Raw genomic sequence first — 12,010 nt, 5'->3', positions numbered from 1 at the left:
ATAAAATTTTTAATTTTACCAGCAGAAAATTTTTACTTCTAAATTTATTTAGAGTTTCTTTTATATCTCACCTTATTATAAATACAATTTAAATATTTATATTGCATTTGTGAAAAAAAAGGCAAACTTAATGTAAAACAAAATCAATTTCTTAATATCTTATAATGTCAAATATGTAATTGCATACGCGTAGCTCTTTTACATCGAGTTTAGCGTTTGAATGTAACCCATTAATTTTTTTTTTCGATGTATCGAAATGATAAACTAGCTGTCAAATTTCCTTTTTTCAATACTTCAAAATAGGCAGCTGTTTGTCAAATTGAAGCTATCAAAAATTTTAGGGAATCACAAAAAAAGAGAAATAGTAAATACAAATTTATTTTGGGAATTAAATTTTTCTTTTATTTTGTGAATTAAAGTGATATTGTAACTGCATTTCTTAAATAAAATTATATAATTAAATCTAACGTATCAATTTAATCAATCAATTTATTAATAAATGTAAAAAAATTTTAATAGTATGTATAAACAAATGTTCCAATCTTAATACAAAACAATTTCCATTGGCTGATTATAAAGATCAGTCAAAAAATGGAAACAGAAAGATGCAAAATCTCATTGAATAGTCCAGAAAGCATATATTTTGCCGGACAGCAAATCAAAGGACAAGTCAGTTTAACATTAATAAAAAGGACTAAAATTCGTGGTAAGTATATGAGGTAATTTTATTGTACGCTGATCTCACAACTTATAACTTCCATATCTAAATATGTACATATATATGTACATAAATAGGAACCTACTTTGTATACTTTTCGTTGACACAAAGAAACATACGTAATTATAATAGTATGTATAGTGATGAAATGTGCTTAAAAAAACATGGAAGCAATAATGAGATGAATCACTGCTTATAGCAAACAAAAAAAATTAGAATACTTATGTATAAAAAAAAAACCAACGAAAAAATGCAAAGGTCAGCCAATGCACCTTAGTCCGCAGTATTTTAATACAAATATATGCAGATACATATATGTTTTTACTGTACATGTACATAGCTACATATTTGCTAATGTAGTAAAAATTATTTTTAGCTATGCTTAAGGTTTTGTAGAATTTGAAAAAAAATTTAGATTTTTTATTAATTTATACCTAAAAATATACATTTTCAATAAAATCTCGGGGCAAATGTTCATTGCAGTTAACCATATTTACTTTTAATATTTTAGGTATAAAATTTCGCATTACAGGAAAAGGAAAATGCAACTGGGTGGAATTTCTGCGGCGCGATTCTCAAGTTCTTGCGTCTCCCAGCGCAAAGCCCAATCCACGCTCAATTATATATACAGCTAAGGAAACTTATATTTTAGAAGAGTTATATATATTTGGATCAAACAATGGAAGACCAATTGAATTAGAGCCAGGAGAGCATACATATGAATTAACTTATGAATTGGATAAAAATCTTCCCTCTAGTTTTTCGGGAAGTCATGGTTCAATAAAATACAAGACGAAGTTTATTATTGAAAAACCATGGACTTTAAATGAAAAGTATACTGTTCCAATTACTATAGTCAAGTCATTTCCAATGCCTCCAGCAATATTGAACACTTCCAGTCTTGACAGATTTTATCAAGTAACCAGGAACGTAGGAGTATTTGGGGGAGGACCTATATCTTTAGCAGCAGAACTGCCCAAAAGTTATGTTGTTCGTGGTGGAAAATTGAAATTAAAAGTTACTGTAGAAAATAAAAGCGGCACACATGTTGATCGCTTAAAATTTTCGATCAAGCAAATTGTTACTTATTATAGTGAGCAACCTTTATGTTTGAAAAAAGACCAAATCACAAAGTTGTTCAAGAAGGAAACTGGCGGTATTCAAAAGAAATCTACTAGAGAATATGAACATGAATTACAAGTTCCATCATGTCAGCCAAGTGACGTTGATTTCAGTAAAATTATTCACGTTAAATATGAAGTTCAAGTTGAGGCGATTCTTCCTGGTTTGCACAAAAATATTTCAGTGTCTCTACCATTTTTTGTCTGTTCTGCTGAATATAATCCTGTCGTAACCGGTGGAATAGGATGGTTCGCCTATCCAAATCCTAATGTATCAATATATTCAGAACAATCTTTAGCTGGTAGTCCATCTCACTCAATGTATAGTGATAATCAATCGATATATTCTGCAAATTATGACTCCTCGATTAGTGATGATTCAGTAAGACTGAGTATAAGTACTTCAACAAGGCGGAGTTTTCGCAATTCGATTGGGTTCGATATACAACAAAGACATTCATCTTCTGATGAGAGCACAACCGGAACATTAAATCATCAAAGAAATCATAGTATATCAAATTCGAATCCTTCTAGTTACCACCAGTATTGTCCTGAACTGCGTACGTTTTAAATATTTTTTTTCATTATTTCTAAACTGAGATTAATAGTTTTTTAATTCATATTATCTAGCTCCATCCTATGAAGAACTTTTTGGCAGTCCATCTATGTCTACTTCAGCAGAGCCGTCAGCCCCACCTCTATCTTCTTCATCTCCAACTGGAGCGAAATAATATTTTTATAAATATTAAAATATTAGCATAAATATTTATATAATTGCTTATACAACCATTTTTAATTTACACTTAACTAAACTAAATCATGACAAGTAATTTTAATATAATATTAATATGTAGTATATTAAAGCAATATATAAAAAACTATTTAAAGAAACACAAATTACTATAGCATTAAAGGAAATTATCTATGTAGCTAGAATGAAATTATTGTTAACGTTACGCATAAATCAGTTTAAAAGAATTGATAACACAAAGAAATTGTTAATGCAAAGAATTTAAAAATATTTTATGTACATAATCCACATTTAAATTAATTCTATAGAAGAGAATTTAGTTTGAGATTTTTTTATTTTTGCTTTATGGATGTTTTTTTTTTTTACTTCATACCTTTTTTTCTACAAAGTGCACAATTAATTATATTGTTCACAAAATATATTATTTATAGGATTGGTATATTTATGTATATATCATTACATAAAAAATAAATGATTTTTTTTTATTCAAATTCAAAGTATCTTGTAATTAATTAAATTGTATATTTCGTAACCATGTTTTGCAATAGGTAAACTTTCTCAATTGCTGGGAACATTTATACAAAACCTTAAATTACAAACATGAACCACAAATTTGAAAAAAATTAAAATCACTATGAAAATTACGTTCAATTATTTCATAAAGAAGGTAAGAATATTCTATTAAGTACTTATAATAGACCAACACTGATTTGTTAAAAGAAGTTTTTATAATAAAATTATAATTTATTAGCGCGAAAAATTATAATGATTTTCAATGCATATTTGACACTTTTAATTCATTAAAAGGTCAATTATTTTAATGAAATACTTTGATATTTACTTCATTTACTTTGATTTGAAATTCAAATGTTTTTAACATTTAAAAAACATTTGAATTTTTTCTATCTAGTTCTACCACTAGATAGTCATGCTAAACGCCCGTGTAGTGTTTATGTGCAAAACTGCATAAAGGGTTAATAATTAAACAGCCAAACATTATAATTGACAACAAAATTGACATATAATAATGATTGAACAATTCTGTGTGGAAAAAACACAAAATGTGGCAACACTTCAAGACCGTCGATATCTTTTGACATAAGTTTATTTTTATTTTCACTAAAAGTCGGGTCTGGCTGTGGAAAATAAGGTGCGCCACGCAATAGAGTTAAATAAATTCAATATTTTTAATTTAAAAAAGAAAAATAAAATAATTTAAAATGGGAATAAAAGGCTGTCAAATTCAATTAGATAATCCATGGAATACCTATTATGCTGGACAAACAGTTAATGGACAAGTGTTATTAACTTTTGATAAACCCAAAAAAGTTCGTGGTAAGTACAAATGTATAAGTACAAAAACATACCTATGTAGGTATATGATATATTTTAAATCTTGTGGGAGTTTCTCTAAATTTTATTAATTCTTTCAATTCATATCAAACTTTTCTTTAAATATTGTTTTACTTTAAAGATCAATATCGGAATATTGAAATTTAGCTCATTCAAATAAAAATTGAGAAAATGACTGGGTGTGTAAGTCATACAATCTTTTAATTGCAAATAGACGAATTTACTGAACGTAATATTAAAAGGATTTATTACTTATTACTTTATTTTTAAATGCTTTTTTACAAATGCATTTTTTTGTAAAATAGTAAAATATAAGTTTTAAGAAATTTATTATATTACCTATATATGTATATGCGTATGCAAAACAATTAGGTAAAATATTTTGTGAATGACATCATCTGTACAAATATGCAGAATGATTAATAATTATTACTTCAATAAATAAATATAGCTATGTATTTAATTAATTGTGAGTAAAACCTTCAGCTGAATATTTCTCAAAAAAAAATATTTTTTTCAAAAATATGCATTTCGCTTTCAGTTTTTTTAGAATTACCTATTCAAAAATGGGATACCTATCCACTAACCTACATATTTTAGTTTATCTATAATCATCACAAATGTTTTATTTTAGAATTAAAATCTAAAAATAGTCTCCTTTAGGAAAATATAATATTAATTATGTTATAATCTGTGTATGTAGTAGAAAAATCATTTTTACTTAATATTTTTGTATACCAAGCATAAAGTATGTACACCAAGCATTAATTTTAGAAAGAAATAAAAATTTATTGTTTTATTACATAAAATAATATCTATTGCTTCTAAGTTTAAGTGATTTGAAATCTTTCGCAGGAATTACAGCAAGATTTTTAGGTGAAGCCAACACATCTTGGCAGGAAGTAAGAAAAACAACTAATACTCAAACTGGAAAAGAGGAAGATGAAACTGAAAACTTAACTGGTCATGAAGAATATTTTCAAATACAATACTATATACTAGGTGGAAAAAATGCCGCAGAAACCGAACTTCCGGCTGGTACACATACTTATCCATTTTCATGTGCTTTACCTCCTACACTACCATCAAGTTTTGAAGGGGCACATGGGCATGTTCGTTATACTATTAAAATAACACTAGATCGTCCTTGGAAATTTGACCAAGATATGAAAATGGCTTTCACGGTTATTTCTCCAGTGGATTTAAATTTGAATCCTAGGATTAAAGTAGAAATACGACGTTATTTTAATATATAATATGTAATTCTCAAAACTTTTTTTTTTTGTTTTAGGAACCGGCCAAACTCGAACTTGAAAAATCATTCTGTTGTTTTTGTTGTAAATCAGGTCCATTAGCTGTTATTGTTCATGTTCCAGTTTCTGGTTACGTTTCTGGACAAATTATCCCAATTACTGCTGAATGTGATAATGCTAGTAATGTTGACATTAATATTATCAAATTTATTTTGAGGAAAGTCGTTACATTCACTGTGACTCAACCACGAGCTGACAAAAAAGTGGAGAAAGTAACTATTGCTGAATTGAATGTGGGACCTATAGCAGGAAATGAATCGAAAAATTTTAATCAACAATTAGAAATCCCGCCACTTCCTCCTTCGAATTTACAAAATTGTGGACTCATTGATTTAGATTATCAATTGTATATTGAAGTTGATGTTAGTGGTCCCCATACAAATTTAACAGGGCATATTCCTATCACATTGGGTACCATACCACTAGTTTCTTTTCAACCTCCCGCTCCAATGACCGATGTTCCTATTCAAGATCCTTCTATGGCTCCAACTCAACCCGTCAGCCCAGCTAGTCCACCGAATGGTAGCGGGGGCGCCTTAGGATGGAATATGGGAGATTCTGGTCAATTATATCCAAATATGCGTAAGATTTTGTATACTTTTTCTTTTGAAATTCATATTATTATAATTTTATTTTTAGCCCCTCCAACATTTTCTGAAGGCGACTTCAAACCTGAATCAATAGTTGACAGACAAGACTCTGAACATACGGCTCTTATCGGCAATTTTGCTCCGAGATACCCGACTTACCAATTTAATAAGCCATCCGCTCCGTCATATTAAAAACATTCGTTTTCTATAGGTCTAGTTTTCATATTAAATATTTGTTTCTTCAAAATTAAAGAGCCTTCCAATAAAAGCATCCAAATACTATTAACTTTTCGTATTGAATTATAATCAAAAAATAACATCGAATATTGAAAAACAAAAATAGTAAATAAGTACAAAAGTTTTCAAAGTTTTAACATATTTACTGAAAATTTTCATTAAAAAATAAATTTGTAATCTTTTGAACTATATATCAATTATTTAAAACTGGGAATATTGTATAACTTTCAATGGTGTGGTATTAATTCCAATTGAGGAATGAAAAAAAATCTTATGATTAAAATAATAATTTTTTAAATAGAATAAATTATAAGACATTGTAGAGCTAAAAAAATCCCTTCATTTCTTAAATGTAAAAAAATCAATTAAATTTCTACAACATTGTATTGGATAAAAATGGATGCTTCAAATTGTTATCAAAATTACTAAATAAAAAAAAAATAAATTGCTTTAAAAACTAAACTCAGGAACATGTTCGTTTCAAGTAAAATAAAAACAAATATAATTTGAGTGCGAAAAACACAGTATAATATAGAAGAATGTTGTTTATTAAGATATAGCAATATCTTCTTTTTACATGTTCATCTATTATGAAATTTTTAAAAAATTAAAATAGTCCTAATAATTAACTAATAAATAAACTTGTAATAATTGTTCTTAGTGCCTAAAGATATACATAAAGACATAAGGAAAACAAAAAAAAAATTTTACAACAGCTTAGAATTGTAATTAAATTTGTCAAGAAAATTTTAACCGTCTCTTATTATAATAATATGGAAGATGATTTCGAATACTTAATTATATTAACTTAAAAATATAGAAATAAAAATGTGCTGTTTATTTTAGATGAATATTAGTAAAATTTGCTTTAAAAGTTTAAAAATAAATTTGCTTGTTATAAACTTATGCAATTTTAAATCAGAAAAAAATATGAATGTATTTAAATCATTTTTTGCTCAACAGATATTAATATTGTATATATTTTGAAAATAAATTATTCAGGAATCCTGAAATATTAATGCCAGTCCATAAAAATTAAAATAAAATAAAAAAAATTTATTAATATAAAAATGTATAAGCAAGTAAACTTATATTTCTCATACATATATTTTTCAGATTCTGAATTTTGTATTTTCAATTTATGTTGCCATTTTACAATGCTATTAAAATTAAAAAGATCAGCTTAATATATTTTTCATATTCAAAAGTATTTTTATATTTCAATCAAATTATTACAATTTATAAAATACTATTAAGTACATAATTTAATTTTACTTTTATTTTAATTTTGCGTATAAAATATAAAAAATAATTTTAAAATTAATATTAATCACAAAGAAAAAAACGCAATCAATAATAATTGTTAAAATATTAATATATATAAAAAAAAAGGAAGTAAATTCATTTTCTATGCATTTTACAACCACGATAACAATTAAGAAATAAAGAAAAATATTTTTTTACAAATAATTTGCACAATGACTTGTTAAATGATTTAAAACAAAAAAATTAAAAAATAATTTAAAAATAAGAACAAAATATGTAGATTTACGAATCCTTTCGTGGGTAAGCAATTTTGTTCAAATACGAGTAAAATTAAGCTTCAAAAACATTTTAAAAATTTTGGAAATTTTTTGATAGAACTATTTTTTTGGACGAACTCATACAAATTGTGTTTCTGCGATTTGATTCGTAAACATATAATTTAGAAAAAAAATGTGTTGCATTTTGTATGTAATTTAGTTGTATATATTTACATAATTATATACGAAAAACTTACTTTAATTTAATTTTTCTTATAAATATTTATATTATTTTTTATTGTAAACATTGCATCATTTATTTTGATATTTTTGTTATTTTTTTTTTTTATTTTTACTCTCACATAAAATTATTCAGATAAAATGTATTAAATTTTCAATAAAAAAAAATTGGTTTTTGTTTTTTATATTTATTGTCCTTTGAAAAAGAAATAAAACTCAATGGCAATTTAAAGCGACCAATAAAATATTTGAGCAAAACTCTAGATTATATTTCATACTTGAATATCTAAAATTATTTTTAAAATTTCATCGCTTTTGTAAACACATTTTCAAACTCATTTTCAATTATTAATGAAAAATTTTAAGTTTTAGAAATTCTGTAGAAATCCAACGTCCACTTTTTCTGTTGTTTTTGTTACTAACATTCTAGGGGCATCTACTTGTTTCTTATCCTTAAGATAAATATAACAATACAAAATTTAATATTTGAAATATAATTATTTTTATGTATTTATGGAATAAATAACAATGCAAAATATTAATGACAAAAGTATATACATACACATACAGGTAATTTTACGTTGAATATTTATTTATATCTAATGACTAAAAAGCTTTAATTTTTCAAAAGCAAATAGTTGAAATATATCTATTCAGTTGCACCATTAATTATAAAACCAAATAACTGATTCATTTCTTTTTAAAAAAAAATTTAATATTACATAAAGCTCATTACAGTATGTAAAAGAAATTTTTTATACATTTTTAAAATAAATTCAATTGTCGTCCAACTTTTTTTATTTGATTTTCAATTGTTTTATCTTCAAATTCACAAATAAAATTTTGTCTTGATGTACATTCTTGACCATAATAAAAGTATGTATGTTTTGGTGGATTATATGAAAGTCTAAGACATCTTCCATTACCTCTAATTTCCATAATATTATTTAATATTTTATTATTTATATCTTTCGTTGTTTCCCCCTTATTATTAAAATCATTTGTTGAATTTTGATAAGTACTTGCTATTGATGTTAAATTTGTATTTGGATTAACAGGTTTAGCAGAATTTGACCATATCCATAATAAACCAGGATTTAATCCACCTAACCAAAAATCTTTACCTCTATGATGTGGATGATTTAAAACATATGCAACAATATCTTCATTTTCTGAAATAGATTCAAATTCAGCTAAATGTGAGCTCATTGATTTGCATATTGAATTTGCTGATTTCCAATTTAATTGCTGCTCTGATAAATGATAACAATTATCTCCAACTTTAGTGAAATTTTTAGGGCATGGATCAGGTACGATATCTAAAATAAAATTATGATTAAGTTCGTTTTTTACTTTTTATTTTTAAATGTGCAATACATGAAACTATTTTTTTACACTCTTTTAAAAATTTATATATACATATATGTATGTATATCGTAACATATATAAACTAAAAAGTTTATACACATTCGCACATACGACATTATACTTACATCCATATGTATGTGCATAAAAATTTCATTTTATCTTTTCGGTTTAACACAAAATAAATTCCAAAAAAAAAACTTTAAACCAAATAGATTTACAAATAAAAAAAAATAAATAAGAAAAAAACAAGTCTTTCAATGAAAGTGAAAACAAATTTGTAAGCTACATAGGTACCTGCATTCATACATTAAATTAATATTTGTTTTTATATATTAATAATGGATTATTTAAATTTGAATATGTTCATTAAAAATTTAATATGAAAATAAAATTATAAGAAACCCGCACATTGGAGTTTTTTACAAATACCTACAATAAAAACTAAATTTTATGCTTAATACGTAGCATGCGGTAATTTTAACAGCACATAGTATGCACTATAACGTTTATCGATTATGTAATTTTACGTATACAAAATTTTAAAAACGGAAATACATTACGTTCATGTAAATACGCAAATCTTTTTTGTAAATGGGAAAAATATGTGCGTCATTGTAAAATCAAAAAGTTGATCACTCATTTCTTGTTCTCTATCTTATTTTTCTACAGATTCCTATTCCAAATTCACTAAAATAAATTATTTGGAAATTAAATTAACTGAACGATTTTATTTTTGATTAAATTTCAGAGATGCCAGAATGTGTTATGGCTTCAAAAACGCAATCATACTACATTGTTACATTATTCAGCAATTAAAATTCATAAGCTGAATTGTGTGTTGAGAAAATATCACTACAATATTAAAATCTAAGATGCTTAATAAAATTTTATATTAGGGTAGTTTAAAAAGAGTTTAATTATTTTGAGTTTGCTTTTTTTTATTTCAAGAAATCGAGAATCGCTAAAAATTTGATTATATAAAAACACGAAATTTAATTATATAAATTGCTTAAAATTATTACTGTTGAATATATACTCGTCGTGGGTTTCTTAACTTAAGATAACGTGTGTTTCTTAACTTAAAGATTATTTTATTCCGTCATTTTTAACAATAAACTTGAAAATTTAAAAATAATTTCAAGAAATGTTCATCTGTACCTGAAATTCCATGACTTATTAGCCTAATGCGACTCTGTTTATACGCAATATATATATGCAAACTCACGTAACTATTATATTATTATATATTCACGAGTTATACCTATATTTGTAACTATTGTTTTAATTTTCAATATATCTAATATACCATATGTAAATATGTATATCATTTGTTCATTATGGTATAAAAATAACGTTGACATGATTAATAACGTAATAAAATTTTCTTTAAATTTTACCTTCTCTCTTGTTTTGGTTATTTCCAGCCATTAGATAATAAATCAATTGTTCCGATCTACGTACACGGCTTTCTAGATAATCCATACGATAAACTAATTTTTCCATAGCACCTAGTAAATACAAATCCGTTTCAGATACTTCACGTAACGGTTTATTATTAACTGATTGGAAAAATTGTCGATTTAAATTTCCTGTATTTGACTGTATTGGTGGAGGTGGTGGTAACGGTGTATTTGGTGGGCCACCGTTGCCTAATAAATTTGGAAAATTTCCTATTCGCGGAGGACGTTTATTATTATTAATTGCATCATTTTCTGATTCATCAACTCGTCTGGTAATATAAAAATTTGATGATGGTATAAAATGTTGTTGATATTGTCCTTCCATACGTGACATCCGGTTTGTTTTACTGTATTCAATACATTAAATATATTTTCATTTATTAATTTTTTTATGTACCTAAATAAAATACCTTAATGCATAGTCTTCTAAAAGAGATGTCCATGCATCTGATATAAAAAGTTTATTATCATCATATGGATCAGTCCAACTTATTGCTGATGCTGTTGATCTTTTATCAACTAAAGAATTTGTTACATTTTTCTCAGGTAAAATGTAAGTTCCATTAACTAAACTATAAATGGCAAATGAAGTAAAAATGAAAAGTATTAATTTTTGTAACACTTTCATTTTTACAAGTTTTACATATATTTTAATTTTTTTCGTTTATGTATGTATGTATGTATATTTTGTACTACAATAACTATTTATGTTATGGCGTTGATATTCTTTAAACTTTACTGCAAGATGGTTAAACGTAAACTGATCATATAGCAATTTTAATACGAAAATAAAAAACTTTCTTCCGAGTGGTATTTTATTTTATAGTTTGTTTGTGAATTAAAATAAGCTCAATAAGAAGTTCGTTACCAAAAAAGAAAATAAACGTATGTACAAATGTATGTATGTATAATAAAAAATCAAAATAAGAAAATTAAAGAGTCACAGTCATGGCAAATCGCTATGCAAATCAAAATTAAATGATCATTTTTACAAAATTATAACTTTTCAAAAGAAGCAACCTAAAGAATAAGTTTTTTCTCGTTAAATATGGAGTGGGTAACAAAAAAAAATTACGTACTTACTTTTCCTAAAACTAACTGATTAGCCCTTATTTGCTATTGTATTTGAAGAAGACATTTGAACTACCGTATTTAAGATATATTCTGTTTTGCTAATTTCACTTCTGTTTATTTAAAGCAGGAGCCCTCAAACATACGTCATTATCATAACAGATCTGTGGTAGTAAGCACTTTGTTTATATTCCACCTCCCACGCGGAGTTTTCTTCTAACTCCCACTATTTGTTTGAGTACACACTAAATTCACAATTAAATTT

General features: G+C 25.6%; 3 protein-coding genes across 3 annotated transcripts; 2 read left to right on the top strand and 1 right to left on the bottom strand.

The window, feature by feature from the left end:
- Positions 1–356: 356 nt before the first annotated feature.
- Positions 357–2,936, top strand: LOC129607988 (arrestin domain-containing protein 3). The gene is made up of 3 exons (XM_055519280.1): positions 357–706; positions 1,230–2,399; positions 2,470–2,936. The coding sequence occupies exons 1-3, from the start codon at positions 592–594 to the stop codon at positions 2,568–2,570; spliced, it is 1,386 nt and encodes a 461-aa protein (XP_055375255.1). The 5' UTR covers positions 357–591; the 3' UTR covers positions 2,571–2,936.
- Positions 2,937–3,692: 756 nt separating this feature from the next.
- Positions 3,693–8,020, top strand: LOC129607910 (arrestin domain-containing protein 17). The gene is made up of 4 exons (XM_055519162.1): positions 3,693–3,925; positions 4,799–5,169; positions 5,235–5,838; positions 5,896–8,020. The coding sequence occupies exons 1-4, from the start codon at positions 3,811–3,813 to the stop codon at positions 6,036–6,038; spliced, it is 1,233 nt and encodes a 410-aa protein (XP_055375137.1). The 5' UTR covers positions 3,693–3,810; the 3' UTR covers positions 6,039–8,020.
- A 591-nt stretch (positions 8,021–8,611) lies between these two features.
- LOC129608134 (uncharacterized) lies at positions 8,612–11,896 on the bottom strand. Its single transcript, XM_055519461.1, has 4 exons — positions 11,892–11,896; positions 11,085–11,246; positions 10,612–11,021; positions 8,612–9,165 (listed from the first exon to the last, which is right to left on the bottom strand). The coding sequence occupies exons 1-4, from the start codon at positions 11,894–11,896 to the stop codon at positions 8,612–8,614; spliced, it is 1,131 nt and encodes a 376-aa protein (XP_055375436.1).
- Between the last annotated feature and the right edge of the window lie 114 nt (positions 11,897–12,010).

This window comes from Condylostylus longicornis, unplaced genomic scaffold, assembly GCF_029603195.1.
Source record: "Condylostylus longicornis isolate FDR11 unplaced genomic scaffold, ASM2960319v2 ptg000030l, whole genome shotgun sequence".
NCBI lineage: Eukaryota > Metazoa > Arthropoda > Insecta > Diptera > Dolichopodidae > Condylostylus > Condylostylus longicornis.
This window is presented reverse-complemented; position numbering and strand designations above follow the sequence as displayed.

Bases quoted from the DNA above. Each gene is read 5' to 3' on its own strand.
- LOC129607988 (XM_055519280.1), top strand. From the start codon at position 592: ATGGAAACAGAAAGATGCAAAATCTCATTGAATAGTCCAGAAAGCATA. The intron at 707-1,229 runs GTAAGTATATGA...TTAATATTTTAG, and splicing joins AAAAAGGACTAAAATTCGTG to GTATAAAATTTCGCATTACA. The intron at 2,400-2,469 runs GTACGTTTTAAA...CATATTATCTAG, and splicing joins CCAGTATTGTCCTGAACTGC to CTCCATCCTATGAAGAACTT.
- LOC129607910 (XM_055519162.1), top strand. From the start codon at position 3,811: ATGGGAATAAAAGGCTGTCAAATTCAATTAGATAATCCATGGAATACC. The intron at 5,170-5,234 runs GTAGAAATACGA...TTTTTGTTTTAG, and splicing joins ATTTGAATCCTAGGATTAAA to GAACCGGCCAAACTCGAACT. The intron at 5,839-5,895 runs GTAAGATTTTGT...TTTTATTTTTAG, and splicing joins TCAATTATATCCAAATATGC to CCCCTCCAACATTTTCTGAA.
- LOC129608134 (XM_055519461.1), bottom strand. The intron at 11,022-11,084 runs GTATTTTATTTA...TATTGAATACAG, and splicing joins TTAGAAGACTATGCATTAAG to TAAAACAAACCGGATGTCAC. The intron at 9,166-10,611 runs GTAAAATTTAAA...ATTTTATTTTAG, and splicing joins TAACCAAAACAAGAGAGAAG to ATATCGTACCTGATCCATGC.